The sequence below is a fragment of the Oryzias melastigma genome, linkage group LG17 (genome assembly GCF_002922805.2).
Source record: "Oryzias melastigma strain HK-1 linkage group LG17, ASM292280v2, whole genome shotgun sequence".
NCBI lineage: Eukaryota > Metazoa > Chordata > Actinopteri > Beloniformes > Adrianichthyidae > Oryzias > Oryzias melastigma.
In genome coordinates this window covers 31,179,164-31,197,359 of record NC_050528.1, presented here as the reverse complement: position 1 = coordinate 31,197,359, position 18,196 = coordinate 31,179,164, and the positions used below count along the sequence as shown (strand labels likewise).

At 38.4% G+C, this 18,196-nt stretch overlaps 1 protein-coding gene across 1 annotated transcript in view; it reads left to right on the top strand.

Annotated features, from left to right (window-relative positions):
* The window catches only part of lig1 (ligase I, DNA, ATP-dependent), a 62,876-nt gene that overhangs the window by 25,569 nt on the left and 19,111 nt on the right, over positions 1-18,196 (top strand). The window contains exons 18-20 of the mRNA XM_024279094.2: positions 2,189-2,284; positions 12,279-12,389; positions 16,659-16,730. Coding sequence (XP_024134862.1) covers positions 2,189-2,284; positions 12,279-12,389; positions 16,659-16,730 — 279 coding nt within the window. The remainder of the gene's footprint in view (positions 1-2,188; positions 2,285-12,278; positions 12,390-16,658; positions 16,731-18,196) is intronic.

Sequence of the window (18,196 nt, the reverse complement as noted above, 5' to 3'; positions counted from 1 at the left end):
TCAAGATACAGACAATGAATTTACTCTGTGTGGGGGGGGGTGTGTGTGTGTGTGTGTGTGGCCATAAGAAAGCGGTATCTGCTTTCCTGACTGCTGGTGAATCACACTTTCTGAGAATATCTCTATTTCACTTTAATAAGGTTGTTGAAAACTGAAAGTTAATTTAAAAAAAAAGAGTTAACAGGTGAACTGAGAGGTGAACCTTCAAATTAAAAGCATGCTGTTCATTTGTTCAGTGGTGATATCAAAATGTCTTAAAGCTAGTATTACTGGACCAGAAGGAATATTGAAAAAAGCAACGTTAAGTATATTTGATTGGATTCACCAGAGTCTTTTATCGACTCCATTCTGATTTTATTAGGTTTTTTCAATCCTCTCAATTCAATTTTGAGTTTACATATTTAGACACATCTGTTTAGAAATACATAATCTATTTGTGTTTTAAATATGCACAATATACACTTCACATACTAAAAAATGTATTAGTGAAATTATAATGAAGTTGTTATTACCATACATGAATTCTCAAACACAGAAGCTCCAACAGTTGTTCTGCTTCTCCTGGAGGACATTTCAGTTTGACCACTAGGTGGCGATCATGCTATAGCATTACACCTTTTTCCAGAAGAAGAAGAAAGTATGTGCAAAAAACTGTTTTAGATCACAAATAGTTGCTTTAAAAATATTTGTTTATAAATGTAATGCATGTGAATTTATAAAGATGTTAATTAAATCGGCAATGTATGTTTAGGTCGATCGAGCGTTAGCATTAGCCGTCCTATGCGAATTCCCATTATACGTTAGCATCAAGCTAGCGGACTTTAGCATTTTGTGTTAGTTTTATCTCTACTTTTATGGATCCATTATTGATCTATTAGCTTAAACCATTCACATCGATTTCTAGTTTTCTAGGGCATAGTTTCTGCAGAGCGGCAGAAGTTCATTCAAAATTTGCCTCTTGGTTCTTGAGTGTCACTGTTGGCGTAAACCGATCTAGCCCCCGTGTCTGTCACCCATGAATGAGAGCTCTTTGTTTACATGCCCACAGCCCCCCCACCCCAAAGAAAACATAAGCGGTCCAAGAGAAACGGCAAGTAGTTTTGAAGCTATCCAGTCGTACAGTTTTGATCCAGATTCCAGTTCGGATGAGGAAAATTAAGACGTTCATGGATCTATTTGTCTTCAAGTCGATGCATCAGAATAAAGCGAAGCAGAGAGTTTGAGACCTGCTCAGAGTATTTTTTACGTGACGGATATTATCTTATTCCAACAGCATTTTTTCATCTTCTCCTGACTCACCATAATTTAAATAAATACTCAGAAATGCATTTTTTAGCTAATTTCATGATAAAAATACATTAAGACATTAAAACACCCAAAAAACAATTTTCATCATAGTGGATCTTTAAGACTAAAGTAAAACTTTAGCTGTCCTGTTCAAATGCTGAATAAATAACTGCGTTTGTTCAAAGAAATTTAACCCAAAGCTTGTGTATGCATTACAAAAATAAAGGTGTTATCTCACTGACATGTCCGACTGAAGCTTTCTTCATAAAACGTCTCTACAGGGAAGCTTAGATCTCAATCCAAATGTTAAATTAACCTCTTTAATGCACGTTGGTTTGTGTTTAGACTGACTGTACAGCAGTCAGATCCAGACCAAAAGCTGTCTGGATCTGTTTTCAGAAGCTTTGTTTCAGCATCAGCTGTTAGCTGCTGCATGTGGGAAACGTACAGGATCTTTCAGGAAGTTTGGGGGAAAAAAATGCATTTGTCTGGGCATGAATAAGGTAATTATCCTGGAAAAATATTTCAGATGCAGGCTTGTTACGCTGGACATCAAATCACTTCATAACATCTCAAATGTTGACACCAATGTAATCAAAAAGGTTGGCGTCAGTGTTGCATAGTAACAACATAAATAATTGCCAGTTTTATCATCATAATAGGAGGTGATAACAGGCTGCATTCCTGCCTAATTTAGTATTTTAGTTATTCTATCAAAGTAATTGTTGCTGGTCTGACACGTGAAGTGTTAACTACCCATTCTCCTGTTTTTCCTCCCTGCATGTATTTTTCATGCTTTCATCTGTCAAACTGGGGCCATAAAGATGCTAGCTACAGTATAGTATTGACATTTTGAAGCATGTATTTTTCAGTGTGTTTTTATCCCTCCTTTTCCCCACAGATTCACATTCTGGAGAGCGGCGAAGTTCGAATATTCAGCCGTAATCAGGAAGACAACACCAGCAAATACCCCGATATCATCTCTCGCATTCCCAAGGTAAGAACACTTCAGCGCAGCTCTGCGCCTCTGCAGCTCTGCAGCTCTGCAGCTCGGCCCCCGGGACGGAAAAGCTGTGCTGTGATTGTCAAATGATGGCTTTAACAGCGTTCTGGGTAATAGCTGAATAAATTCATGTTGTTCAGTTTGTCTCTGGCATCAGTCAGAAAACAACAGAAGAATGAGAGGCTGTCAGGTTTAAAGCCTTTTTGAGAGTTTGTTTTCCTAAATCTTTTTTAAGGAGCTGCTATTGGCCATTCATCTCTGCTCAATCACCAGGAAGAGCATTTTTAGCCACATGGGGTCATTAGTCTCTCCTAAATTGGTCCAATCTGCTTGTTTGGGAAGTAGGAAAGAGGTCTTCACCACCTGAGGCTTTGGCTGTAGGTTATCTGCATGAACTTTCTGCCTCAGTGCTGCTGGCTTGTTGCAGTTTTTTGTTTGCACCACATCAATCTACAGCCGTGTGTTCTTTATCCTCACTTTCATGGTGCATCAAGAAGGAATAAAAATGCTCCATCCAGGATTCTTTGAAATCGCCTCCGGAACCACAGAATTTGAAGATTCTGGGAGTTCAGAGGTTTGCTGCATATTTTAAACCTTTTGGAGTAAACTGGTTGTGCTACATTCACACTGCCCTCAGCAAAAGTCTATATAAACATGCATATATCCACATTTTGGGCTTCAGCGTCCAAAACTCTTGTGGTCACCCATCGCTACACAAGTCAGTTTTCAGACTCTACGTACAAATTGAAGACGCATTTGGACAAAGGGGACAATAGTGAAAACTGAACAGTAAAATTAAAAGAAGGAAAACCTATGTCCTGAAATGAGAAGAGAAAAATAATTAGAGTGCTGGTAAAAAAAGACAAACCAAAAGGGAGTTGGAACCTTTGCCAAACGTAAAATAAGTCATGGAGAATGCTTACCCTGCAATGTCGACCATCTGAGTCAGCAGCTCCCGGCTAATGGCTGCCTAACCAAACCTACCTAAAAAAAAAATAAATCCCACAAATCAGAACTACCAATACTACCAGTATTCTTAACGACACTTTTCTGTGTGAAAACAAGGCGGGAGAAGACAAATGACAATCGATGTACTCTACCTTAAAATCTTTTATTTTAGAACAAATTAAAGCACAATATTGATTAGATTTCAGGCTAGAAATGGTTTATTTAAAGCAATCAAGAAGAACAAAATTCATGTGAAATACAATCAATCATCAGAAGTTTACATGCATAAAGACATGTCAAACAGAGGATAACTGGACATCAAGAGATTGCATATCAATTTAATGTCCTGCAACAGTAAAATAAAATTATTCATAAATACAAATGTGTCTTTACATTAATAACATAGACTTAATGGTAACATCTTCAATAAACAGTGTAATTAAAATGCATTTTGCTGTGGAAACAGCGTAGTGTTGGAAAAATATTTTGTAATCTACCAAACGAAAAGTACTATGAACTTGCTTAAGTAAAAACAACTTGTATCTGAGATACAGTTGTAGTTATTAATGCTCTGCTGTTAAATAAAATCAATTTCATAACAATGTATTAATGTGAAAGGTGAATTCAAAGTGTTTTCAAAGTCATGCTTTTGAAAAGTTTTCATATACAGTCTTTGGTTCAGAGATAATACGGAATATATATATAATGCGACATGTAACGTGATGTGTATTGTATCGCTATACTCTTGCCAATACACTGTCTTAGTTTTAAACAGGAACTTAATGACAAATGTATTCATAGAAACAAAAAAAGGATCAAAAGTGATTGTTTTCCAAAAGTTTTGAAGTGTCACATTTAAATGTTTTAACTTTCCCAGAACATCATGTTCTTAAAAAGTAAAAAAGAAAACAAGCCCTTTTCCAACGCTGCACTTGTATCACTCCTGACTTCATAAATCTGTTCAAATGACTCCATTGAAGACATTTAGACACTAGTCGCTTTTCCACTAACTTAACTCATTTAGACGCCTTTATGAACGTGACAAAGAGAGCTGCCGAGCTCACCGATTGTTTCCCATCACTAAAGGCGCCGCAGTCGCCTGACAGCATGTAATACTGCCATAACAATTCATGATGACATCTGTAGCGTTTGGTGGTTTTGTGGAAAATTACAGAGCAGGAATGGGGGGAGGGGTGCTGATTTGTTTGAGTTATCGTCATTTGATTACACAACTGTTATAAGACGAAGAGTCCTGCTCCTCGTGCAGAAGTGTCGAGCTCGGCCTCGAGAGACTTTTCATTCACATCAGGGAAACTGAGCAGATTTTAAATGTACGTATCAATTTAGGTAGACTGATTACTCTAAATAAAAAACATTTAAGCAACAATGTGTTTCAAGAACTGCAAAGATCTAGTGGGGAAAAAAAAGTTAAAAACATTATCTGCTTTCCTTTCTTTCTCCTAGTAGAGAAATATATTTAATTTTCATCTTCATGATCAGTATTGCTAAGGCGTTACATTATGATCCTTCTGTTTATCCTTTTTATTATTATCCAATGGTTTCTAAGAACAAACCTGTCACACAAGTGAATAGACCCTTTTCACGTGACGTCACACAAAATGGTGAGTGTGCAAAGTGACATCCAGTTTTCGGGTTTAGAGGGCCACAGCTGAACGCTGTTTACAGCAATTTTACATAAATAATGAAAGGTAATCTAACCAATTGTAATAGACATTTGTACAATATTTATTTTGTAAATGTCCTACCTGATTGGTTTTACCCTCTTAGATCAAATGTCAGTATTCCTCCTGCAGAATGCCCCACAGCTGCTTCCCCAAAATCCTCTGGATGATATTAAATGAGTCGTGGATTATTTCTCTCTGACAACCCGGTCATAGTTAGATGAAGGTTGCAGGTACTTCATTGAATGCTGCTTGCCTGATTACAAAGGTAATTAAGACTTTCTTCTTATAATTTGTGCTAATGCTACTGCTAGCTTTCCATGAGATGTAGATCTGCAGAAGATCTTCTCTGTCCAGTTAAAGTTGCTCACATTACCATGTTCACAAAATCACTAAAAACAGAGACGAAGTATCACAATTTCCACGTGTCTGACAATATAGAAAAACTAATAACTGTTGTGTTATTTTCTGAAGTGTCTCCCCTTTGCTGTTGCTCATAACGGTGTCTGATCCCTGCAGGATAATAAAGGTAAACAAGGATAACAAAAAAATTTGAAACAGTCAAAAATATGTATAAGGAAATGATTATTTGCATATCATTTTCTAAATGTGTACGGCCAGAATTGAACTTTTGTCTTGGCTGCTCTTATTTTGAAAGCTGAAATTACGTAGTTTCATAGAAGCACTTAAAATATTCTCTGTTCTATTTGTTAAACTTTCCTATTTTTACAATTACCCCTTAAAATATTCCGAAAACAACAAATACCTCTTATTACAGCAACTATATTTAGCCTTTGAGCGCAGTTAAAACATGCGGGGCCAACATGCAGCCATGTGGATCTTGGTTGGGCCCTTGGAATCTCCATCAGATTTTGTGTTTGATTGCAAACTTAAAACACATGCGAATAACAGCAATCAAAATAGAACCTGTTGGAAAAATATCTGCTCAAATCATAGGTGGATATTTTCTAATATTGAAGGATTATTTAAATTTGTATTTAGATTTCTGAACGATCTAAGACAGGAAATGAAAATACAGTTTGGCAGGACATTCAAAAAATAAATATTGTACATTTTTCTGTAGAAATTGATGAGGTTACGTTTTATTATTTACGTAAACGTGTGTTAAACAGCGTTCAGCTTTCAGTTTACCCGCTCCATAAACCGGAAGTCAGATTTCACATTTCCGGCCCTGTCACCATTTTGTCTGACGTCGCAGTGAAAAGGGTTTATTCGACAGTACTTCCGTTCAATATCAGCTAGAATTTACACTGAATGGAATTTGTGCGCCACTTTTAATGCTCAGGCGGTGCAGCGTTCTGGGAGCAGCACATTCTGGGCGTTGCAAATCTTTCTTGAATCTGTCGTACCAGGAGCTCGCAGAGGAACTACTCATTATAACGTTGCAGTTTACAGTTTTTCCTCGCTATATCATGGTGCGCCTGTCGCAGTCTCACTGTTTTGTGAAACTGAACAGAATGCATTTAGTTTGCTAAATTTGCATAAATCTCTGATCGTGATCAAGTCTTTGTTCTCATTCTATAAAACTAGACCAATTTTTATGAAGTTTGGGAGTTAATACAGGAGAGAAAAGTGTAAAAAATGTTCATGTCTGTCTGAGAAAAGCCCTAAAACATCTAGAATCCTACCTCACATATCACAGGTTTTTCTTTGAGCAAAACTCCTGCAATAAACAAGGAAATACTGGACTCTGATTATTGTGGGTAAAGATTTAGGGTTAGTCTGACACCTGCCAGAGCTGTAGGTTGACTGTGAAGTTAGGGGTCAATTGTCTCATTAATTCAGTTTTAAGGCAGGGGTGTCAAACTTAATCGCACAGGGGGCCAAAATCCAAAACGCACCTTAGATCGACATCTGAACGGGAAAAACATTTATTCAACACATAAAAAAGCAAAATTGTTACAACTTTAAAAATGCAGCTTTTTAAAAATAAAAGTGAGTAAAAAGAGACAGTAGTAGTAGTAGTAACCTTTATTTAACCAGATAAAAACCCGTTGAGATCAGGATCTCTTTTTCAAGGGTGACCTGGCCAAGAGGTCGGCAGCACACGTCTCATAAATATGGTTACAGTGTATAACAAATTAGTACAGATATGAATTTAGGGTATTTACAATATAAAAATTTAGGTACAATAGAGTGACAGTGTTTTTTTTTTTTTTTTTTTTTATATAACAGTTAATAACAAAGTACAGTAGTTTGGGGAGTGCACAGATTATATACAGCTTGACATTTATGAAATTCAATGATAGTGAGGTAAATCTTTTTTACAGTGAACGTTAGAAACAGGAGCAGTTTTGTAGGACAGGAATATTCTTCCAGAATAAATCAACTTAAACCTTAAATAACCTTCAATATTGTACTCTCCAAAAAAATATTTTCTATAAAAATTAAACAATTTATTGTTAAAGGAAAAAAAAACACTCCCATTTCTTTACTTGTATGTTATTTTACATTAAAAAAATAAACTTATAAATATCCAAAAAACTATTGTTCTCCATAAAATTAATCCTGTTAAAATGATATCCTGGCAACATCAGCCAAGCAGCTCACGCACTGTATAATGGGATTTGTGGGTTATTTTGTAGTGATGGTCACAGACACATTGGGCCTGCTGTTAGATCTGACAGCACAAGGAATTGTGGGATATCATTCCCTTTGCCTGTCTGGGCGGATCGAGGCTTTTGTTGATGTGTTTTATTGTCTGGCTGTTTTACTCTTAGTTATTTTATCCTATTATGTTAGAAGTCATTCTAACTGATCTCTCAGCCTCCACAATCGCAGTGTTGCTTCAGTATGTTAGTGAGATAATATTAAAATGATCTGGAGGGCCGGGTATAATTACCCTGCGGGCCGGATCCGGCCCCCCAGGCCCCGACTTTGACACATGTGGTATAAGGGAATTAAAAGTCCATTAATACAGTCATTATTTGCACGATTCTGCCTTGTTTTTTCCGTTTTTCTACAAGCAGACGTTGCTGAGTAAAGCCCCAGCACACATTCACAGCGGTATGTTTTGAGGCGACCACGCCAGTCGCAGTGCTGCCCCATTTTCATGCATATCAGCTTTACTTGTTTCTCTTCTGATAACATCATATATCCAATATGGTTTGTGTGAAGTTGTTTTTACTGCAGACTACAAAGGGAGTTTGCAACGCTAATCAGCTAAATCTATGTTTGAAAGCTGGCTGGGATGCGTCCCATACCTTCTGTTTTCCTCTGGTTTTCCTGCTCTCTCACAAAGGTCTCCCCCAGCGCAGATTCTGCAGCTTTTCCTCATCATAACAGGAAGAACTCAGATCCAATTATAAACTGGAATGAGGGCCCTGCTCCATTAGGAAGCTTCTCCAGTCGGTTTACAGATGCAGAGCCCTGACCTGCTTCAGTGAAATGAAATGCTCCCGTCTTTAATTGGACTAATTGCACTTTGGTTTTTTCTGTCAGCTGTAATGAAGGTCTGAAAAGGCTGGAAATTGCAGCTCAGAGAGGAAACCAAACTGAAGGAGGTGTAATGGCAGTTCTGAATCAAATCTATTTTGATAATAGCTGGAACAACTAGAGTAGTAGTTTGGGGATTTGGGTTGCAGGACCCGTAGGTCCGACAGGCGTTTCCTGCCTCGTAACGCCGTCCTCCAACTGCGCCGGAGCTGCTGGACTCCACGTGATGAGGCTGGTGGTGTGTGGATCTCACCTGTGTCTCATTATTCGGCGTGTCATCTGTTTCTCTACGCCGACTTTCATCTTTCTGCTTCTTCTCTAAAGCCAACATGACTCTCCGTCTCTCATTCTCACCTTAATGCTCTCTGTCCACTTGTCTCTTTCTCACATCTCTCCATCTCATCATTCTTCTGCCCTCTTCAAAACTTGACTCTACTTATTCTTTCTCTCAGTACTCAGGAGTCTCTTCTCGCCTCTCTCTGTCACATTTTTCTCCTCCATTCTTCTCTCTTTTCTCTCATCTTGTTTTTTCTTCCAGCTTTGACATGACCTTGCCTGTTAACCCATCATTTTGGGGGGTTTTGTTGTTCTTTTTGCCCCGCTCATGTATGTATACTCTTTTTTTTAATGTCCGACTGCTAAGTTCTAGCATTCATTCATTCATTCATCCATCTTCTTGTCCCCTTTGTGCCTTTTGGGGTCACGGGGGTGCCGCAGCCTAACCCGGCTACTGATGGGCGAAGGTGGGGTTCACCCTGGACCGGTCGGCAGTCTGTCGCAGGGCAGTTCTATCATTTTCTACTAAAAAAAGGTCTTTAATATAATATGACTAAAAAAGGCCTCATAATAAATTACAATAAATTCTAGGTCAGATTTTTTTCTTGTCATCAAGTTGTAGCTTCTTGTCACAAAAAAGAGATACGCATTTCATAAGGTTGTGAACTGGTGTTGAACCTCAACTCCTTGTTGCAGCAAAATGCGAAAATGCAAAAGTCTTGAAGGTATGGATTACTTGTGGTTAGAAAATCAAATCTTTATGAAACCAACTTGACAGTTTTCCAAAAGACATTTAAACTTTGCACGAAGAGACACAGCAAGTATGCCAAAACTCAACAGCCGACTGTTTCTCTTATATTTCTTCCACCACTGCAAACAATGTGACCTCTGGCATCACGGAGGATGAACTGCATTGAACAAAACGGGCCTCTTTACTTTGTGACAATGGTGATAGATTTTATTAAAGTTAAGGACATTGTGATAATTCTGAAATACTTGTGCAATATGACCTAGGTTACAAAATTAGTCATACGTTACAATAGGATTTGGTACAGAAAATTTGATTTGTGTTCAAAGTGGTTTAAAATCTTTTTTTTTTTCCTGGAATAGTTTGACACAAATGTTTCTGATTATGCTATTAATTAGGACTGTCATATGATTGCATTAATTAGACATTTTAGCACGTACATTTTTTTTAATCAAGTTTGTCATTTTTGCGTGAAATGGTTTTGTGTTCTGCTGACCTGGAGGAGCATTTTATCCCCCTCAAACTATGGTTATTTAAGACAAATGTAAATCTTAAATACATTAGAATTTCAGTCCTGTATTTTTAAGTTTAAACTGTTTTTTTCAAAAGCAGACTTTTTAATGCACAGTAAGTCGCTTTGTCATGGTAACAGCTTTAGCGCGTGGTGCGCACAAACGAGCACTCTATCCTGATGTTTATTTGTTTATTTTTATTTTATTATTTGTTCAAGACTGAAAAAATGACCCCTCGGTGGTCTCGAAGTAAAGGTTGGAAGTCTTTTATAATAAAAAAAACGTAATAAAGCCACCTTTTTAGCTTTGTTTTGATTTTTTTTCTGCGTCACAATGTCACAAACTTTAACAAAATTAGGCTTTTCACAGCAATTATTTGGTTAGACCTCATTGTGGCTAAAATCACTCAATTAATTATAGGTCACGACTTATTAATCACACAAAAAATGAGTCGCTTGACAGCATTACTATTAATAGTACCAGTGTTGGACAACAAGGATAGTACTTGATTTGTTTTTTGTAACACTCAAGAAGTGCAACACTCTGGTTTGTCAGTTTAGTTTGTTCTTGTTAGTATTTGCATGTTGGATTACTAAACTAGACATATTGATTTTATTAGTCTTAAATTCGATATTAAATGGTCTTAAAATCCCACTCCAATCATCTTTTGATCTATTTTAAAAGGGTCCCAGTGATCTTTTAATTATGACGATGCTATTTTTAGAAAAAATCCTGTGTCGTTTTCTAGGAGTTCATTAGTAATTTGCCTCTGAGTTGTGGCCGGGATGGTTGGTGGGGATGTATGCCCCCACTGATATCCCATCATCCCTTTTTTAAAACACCCTCTCCCACTAGTGTACATCCTCTCACAACCCCTACCATTATTGTACCTAACATTATTGTAGGAACAAAAATGCTGAGCAGTATTGGATCTATCCAGCCGTACAGTTCCCGTCCAGATTCCAGGTCAGATGTGGAAAACAAAGACATACATGAATCTGTTTGTCTGCAAGTGGGTGCATCAGATTGTACCAATTTCAAACAGATTTTTTTCATTTTCTCTCTTTTCAATCCGATTTGATTAAAGAATAAAAGAGGTTTAAATATTAAAAGAAAAAATACCAAAAACATGATTTTCTTTGGAGTAGTTCTTTAAAAATACATATATTAAAGTTCTTTAAATATTTAGACGTCCTGTTAATATCACCACATTTCCTGTATTCCTTCTCTCTCTTAATCTTCCCGTCTCTCCAAATGTTTGTCCTCCTGGTCGCTCCTCAGTTCCTTCTGTTCCTGTCAGGGTTTTTCAGCTTTCCTCCTCACTGCTGTCCCTGAAATGATGCATGTTGGGTAATAAAGTGGACTAACACTGAGTTTCAGACCTTTTTCTTCCTGAAACGATGGTGACACGGTGGCCCGTGTGTTTGTAAACACCACAGCTGAACAATGCCTGCGTGAAACTTGGGGAAAGCAGGAGGCTCTTGTTCGGTCTGATTAGATTTTACACCACCTCGCTGCATTATTTTGCATATTAATGAGGGAAAACCAATTTTCTCAAAGCTGCCTCATTTCCTTAATGTTTAAAATTATGAATCAATATCTAGACATAAATATTAATACAAATGTATTAAATGGTAATTAATGCACTTCTTAGCCTAATGACCCCATGAGCAAAGCTGGTTATGTTCGATCTGTGACTGTTTCCAAACAACCTGTTACCTCTAATGTGTTCCTTGCTCTGGGCTCTGATTAACTTCCTCAGATTTCTCTCCCTGATTAGATCCCAGTCCGCTCCGGGTTGTAAATTCAAACATTTGACGAATCCCCGCCGACTGGAATCGACCTCGCTCATGCCGTTTGGTGGCTTCGATAATTAGCAGCCACTCAGAGAATTCGGCTGTGATGGTCAGCACAGTCGGTTTTTTAGGTTTGAGGCGAGGACGAGCCGCAGTCGGCTCCTCTCTGCACGGGGGAATGTCGTCCTCCGACAAATACTCCTAATGAATGCAGAAACGATGAACAACAAACCAAACTGCAAAATGCTTCTGGTGAAGCTTTCTTCCTTTTTTTATTTTAGTGAAGTGGGCACGCCGCTGAGGAGTGGGTGTTTGATAATGGGCTCCAGTAACAGACATGCCAATTGAAGAGCAGCAATCAGCGCGGGGAGGAAAAATGTTAATATGTTGACTTCCAGAGCGTTTGATAACAAACTGAGGGCAGCTGCGCCTCTTAAAGCAGGCCCAATCATTTCAGAGCTTTGAAAAGCCTCCAAGTGGCCTGATTTAGCATCTTCTCCTTTATTTCATTAACAGCCTTCCACTCACTCTGGCTGTTTTCTGATCACAAATTTCTTCTTTTCTCGGCAGGTGAAGAAGGAATCAGTGGTGTCCTGCGTCCTGGACTCGGAAGCTGTGGCCTGGGACCACGAGAAGAAACAGATCCAGCCCTTCCAGGTCCTCACCACTCGAAAGAGAAAGGTACGAAGGTGGGGGGAGAAGAAATGTCACGGGCGAGAGATAAAAGATGTCTGCTGTCATAAATGCAGGGACTCTGAGATAATGAGAGGGGAGGGAAAAGGTTGAAGAGAGAAAACAAGACGGAGATGAAGACCGGAAGGAGAGACAGATAATAGAGTGAAATGATCCGGCAGACTCGGGGAGATGGACGCAGAAAAGAGCCAAAAAGAAAGGGAGGAGACTGATAGGTGGAAGACAAAAGAGTGAAATGGATCGAGAAGAGGCAAGAAATTGGAAAATGTCAGCGAGGTGTTTATTCAGTTTAGATTAAAGTAACGGCCTCTTCTCACGACGGCGGTCACATTAGAGTCAAAGTGCTCTCCTCACGCCACCGTTAGGAACTCATAAAGACGCCCTGGGAAATTGAGGAATAAGAAATAAAGGTGCAAATACAGACGATGGGATAATTGTTTTGAAGGTTCCTCCTCTCGTGCTGTTTGTAATGATGCGCAGACGGATGCAGAGCCCCTCTGCCACCACGGGTTTCATTAGCATAACATGCTCTCTGATCGGAAATATTTGAGAGGAGGCCCGAACGCTCCGACCAAACATCATTAGAGGCCCACCAAAATTTAGCTTAATTTGCATTTCTGAGTATTTCAAATTTAAATTGTTGTAAATCAGGAAAAAAAGTCTTCTGGGTGGGTCACTAGCTCTCTGTCCCACTCCATTCTGATGCATCCTCCTGTAGAGAAATGGATCCATGAACGTCTGTTTCTTGTCTGAGCTGGAATCTGGATCAAAACTGTACATGGATAGCTCTGAGAGCTCACCATTTGTGTTGCCCTGCTAATGTTAGATTGGGGGTGTGACAGGCTGTAAGCTAGCAGGGGAGTGCGTGGGGAGAGCAATGGTGAGGGTAAGTGGGAGGTGGGTTTTTTCTGTGCCTCAGAGGTGAGTTTCTAATGAACTCCTGCTGTTCTCCAGGAACATTATCCTAAAAAACAACACGCGTTTTTGGATTTTTCTAAAAACAGCAGTGGTCTTTTAATACAATAAAAGGAGAGAAAATAGACTCACTCTGATTTGTGCGTGAGTAATTCTTACAACTCACAATGTATTTTGCGCATAAGTGCAAAAATTATTAAATAAAAAAATATATATATATGTATAATTTACAGATGCACAAATTAAAATTACAACACCTTAAAACTCAATATGCACAAATCTTTGAAAATTATGCACAAATCGCTTGTTACACACAAATTTGATGAGCGACTCAAATTCTCTGACTCTCTGAGATTCGTCTGTAAGTGATGCGTTTAAATGCTGCTGGAATGCTGGGTCATCAGAGATCATCTAAACTTAGATTGTGAATATTATGTGGTGAAACTTGACAGTTTCCATTTTTTTTCCCACTTGATTAATTTAAAAAAAGTCTAAATATGTGTTTTTAAAGCACTCAACACTGAAGTATATCTATTCCTTCGTCACGTATTTCTTCTGAAAATTGGCGGCGTGAGATCCTCCTCCCAGAGAGTGGACAGCCTAGCCCCCTCTCTGGCCCCTCTAAACACTCACTGGGCAGAGAGAGTTGATCAGCCCACTGGCCCGCTACGACCTGTGGGTCCGGCGCCGCCTGCTATCCCCATGACTGTGACCAGCGCTCAGGAAAGAACCCTGTGTTGGAGGCGCTGTTAGGGGCGGGGCTGCAGAGAGGAAGCAATATTTTTATTTTTTAATAGATAAGTGTTTCAAAAATGCTTATTTAAACTTTTTTGTATTCATAATCAGGCATATCTGTTTAAGAAAGAGGGAAAAGTTCAAAGTGGCTGAAATGAAAACTGATGACCCAGCATTCTAGCAGCATTTAAACACATCACTTACGGACGAATCTCAGAGCATAAAAAGAGTCACATTTGTGCATAAATGTGGTTTTGTGTGTGTGTAACAAGCGATTTGTGTGTAATTTTTAAAGATTTGTGCTCAGTTAAGTTTCAAGCTGTTATTTTAATTTGTGTATGTGTAAATTATATTTAGTATTTTTTTTTATTTCATTATTTTTGTACTGTAAAATATATTGTACGAGTTACTAATCAAGAATTTCTCGAGCACAAATCCAAAGTTACACACAAATCATGAATGAAGCACACACAAATTGGGGCGAGTCTCTTTTCTCTCTATATGGAAACTCTTTGAAACGGATCAAAAGATGATTGGAGTGTGACTTAAAAGAGAGGGAAGTGATGGAAAAAGGAACAGCAGGGAGCTCAACGTAAATTCTCGCTTTTCATTTTCTTTTCCTGTCTCGACTTACAGTGAAACTTCTGTCGTCTTTGCAGAGCAGCTTTGTATCTAACAGGGATTTTTCTCATTTGTTTCCAACTGGAATAAAGGTGAATTTTTTTGCATCTGTTCATCTTTACAACAAAACAACAATGATTTCTTCACCTAAATTGATGTATTTAGCATCTTAAACCATCAGTAATGTTTGTTTTGGAGCTGAACCACGTTGGGGCGGTGCAGCAGATGTTTCAGGATAAAGCATCCTGACACGGGCTCTGTATTTAGTGGGACTGACTTGAAATGTTGCCATTCTGGATGATAGTGTTTACCAACAGGAATGCTGTGTCTCTGAGGCCCGTCGAGCATTTGCTGTCAGAGCTGTCTCCATCTTCTCCAGGACGTGTCTTAGATCACCTCTGTCTGACCCGCTCAGTTCATTTGACAGTCTCCTCTGAAAATCCACGTACAGTTTCCTCTGCAGAATCAAAGCTTTTCCCCGTACATCTACTGGCATTAAAAAAAAAAGATCCATGAAGGATCTTATATTTTTAACATCCCTGACAAATTCAGCTTTGAAGTATGAAGAAGTAATGATTGGTTTCATGTCTGTGGGGTTGTGAGTTTTTCTGGTTTAACACGAGTCATGGAAATGTTCTTCAAGGATGACTACAGAGACCAAAATTCTTACATTTACGGCGTGTTTAAGTTTGATCTCTTGATCGGATGATTGATGGACGCCTCTGAGCATTTGGTTCCTATTAGAACAGAAACTGATCTTCTCTTGGGAAGATTTTAGATTCACATTCATTCTGATTTCTCATTTAGCAAGAAAACATACATTTCCTTTATTTATACCAGATATCAGAGGGAAATCTAGCAAAAGCATCAACAGTCAAAACTGAATGTATTTGTACTTTTAAAACCTGTGGCTCATTTATCCCTCCATTGTGGCTCTTTGGCTTTGAAGAAAAATGCTAATAATTTCAATAAATGATGGGTTTGTAGTTTTGGTCAATTTCTTTTCATTTAGTTAAGTTTAATCATTTGTGTTTAGACTTTTAGCGAGCCAAAGAACTGATCAAAATGATGGTAAGTGATTCAATCTACTATGAGAGTGGTTTGTATTAGAATGACATTATCCTGTTGGATTTACATGTATAGATTTGAGGAAAAAACGGGTTTATGTTGATGTGTTTATATTCAATAATAAAAAAGGGAAAAAAGATGATGAGAAAGGAAATCATGTTTGGGTTTATTTAAATAAAATCTGCTGCAGCAGGAGGATCTGACTTGACAGTGCATTTTATTTTGAAAGGAACTTGCTGCTGTCAATAGTTAAAAATGTATTTAAAATCCCATTATCATTAAATTTCAAGTGCAGAAAATTTTTCAACGCTATATTTTATAAATGTATGGATTAGTGGCCACAAACAGTGACTTATTACTCCTGTTGGGTTTTCGACAATTAGAAACTGGCCCAAATGGGTCTGTCAGGGTCAAAGGGTGCTGACCTCTGATCTAAACATAGACTTGATTATTATAATATTAGATTTACTTAGTAATTGACATAATTTCTTGTCATTATAAATTAAAGATTAATGCGTTTTCCTCTTGTTTTCCCGTCTTTTGTTATAGCCTCGCTGCATGATCACACTTGAACTTCTCCATCTGTTTAAGATCACTAGTTTTCAAGAAACCAGCAGGTCCTCCATTCTGACATGTTGGAGTTTAGTAGCTTAAAATATTTAGTTCCCAACAGAAGCCAAGAAACCTAGTTAGAGAGAAAATGACACGAGGAAGTTGAAAAGCAAAAGGTTTAAGTGAGGATTGGAGCCTGTTTACCTGCAGACGGCCAACGTTGAGACCAGGGTTAACTGCAGAGGTGAACGTGGCAGAAGCTGAAGCGTTTTCTGCTCCCACACTTGGATGTATTGATTAGGAAAGAACGCGCACGTCATTGAATGTTCTTCAAGAGGTTTTCTAAAGCGGCTTTCTCCTCTGCAGGATGTGGATGCCTCAGAGATCAAAGTCCAGGTGTGCGTGTACGCCTTTGACCTCCTCTACCTCAACGGCGAGGTAAGTCCTGCTTCTCACTATCGGAATAGAACATGCGCCACTGCTGTTTGTGTTGTTTGGTTTCTTCAGTGTCGTTATACAAGTTATCTTTCTTGTGAGTCCATCTGTGATTTGGTTGATTGTGTTACTCTGTAGAAGTTAGTGATTTAGAAAGTCTTTCTATGCTGTTATGCAGCATTTCAGTCATGTGAACCCAAAAACAAAGACAGTTTGATAAGAACGACTGAAGTTCTCCCATCTCAGAGCAGCTTCATGGAATTGTTTGTGCGTGCACTTTGACTTTTCTGGCTGTTTACCTTCATCTTTTTTTAAATGCTGATCTTTTTTATCTATTAATTCTTCATTTCTTGCCTCTCATCTTTCATCACTGAAAGCCGTTTGTTTTTTCTCCATGGGATCCTGAGCATGCTGTTGATGGGATATAACTGCAGAGATGTCACCTCAATTCAAACATTTGTTTGTTGTTTTTTTGTAAGAAATTGTCATAAATCGCTGAGAGGGAGAGAAAGGAGAGTTAGATTTTAGCTGAAACAAGTGTTTCAATATTGGATCAGTAAACAAAAATAACAAATGAAGCTAAAATACAGTGAAAGGAACCTTATTTAGTTAAGAGAAATGTATTTATTGCAAGTGACTGTGTGGCCCTGCAACATATTGAGGACTTGTCCCAGGTGTACCGGCCTTCGCCCGACTGTAGCTGGGATAGGCTCCAGCAACCTAGTGACCCCAAAAGGGATGTAAAAAGGGGTTAAGAAAATGAATAGATGGATTGAAAATTACACAAAACTTTTACACAAAAAACTGTATGGCTAGGTTGGAATGTAGCTCAGCTGACTGGACTTGTGCGACAGTGTCTGCCCTGAGACTAGGAGGTTGTGGGTTCAAATCCACTGATTCTTTAAAAACTCTAGATCCGGGGGGGGCAAACTATTGGGGCAACAAAGGGCTCTAAAATTTTACAAAAGGGCCAGACCAAGAGCAGATAAGTGGAGTGTTTTGGTAATTACCTCATAAGAGAAAGAAATAACCTGGAATCTAGACAAAAATGATTTAACTTTGATTGATAATGTATATATTTAAAAACTGAACATTGTGAAGTTTTATTTTAAAATTTGTGGCTTTTTTTCCATTTCAGTGCCAAATGCACCAAAGGGTTAATGACCCTCAGGAAAAATGCAAACTTAGAAAGGCTGCGTTCATGTGGTGTTGGAATGATGGGAAAAATGACTGTCTGACTTAGAAAAACATAAAAAACAACAAATCTTCCAAAGCCACATGAATGCAGAATAACTTTCTGGATCTAAACCAGGTTTGTCAATGCAGCCCGCCAGATGATTTAATCCAGTTAAAAAAGTTCAGCGTACTGTTTTATAGGGTCCAGATGACCCCACTTTTATGTAAACAGGCGGAGAGTGGAAGAGTTAAGGAAATGACTGCAATGCTCAACTTTGCCAGTAGGGGGAGCA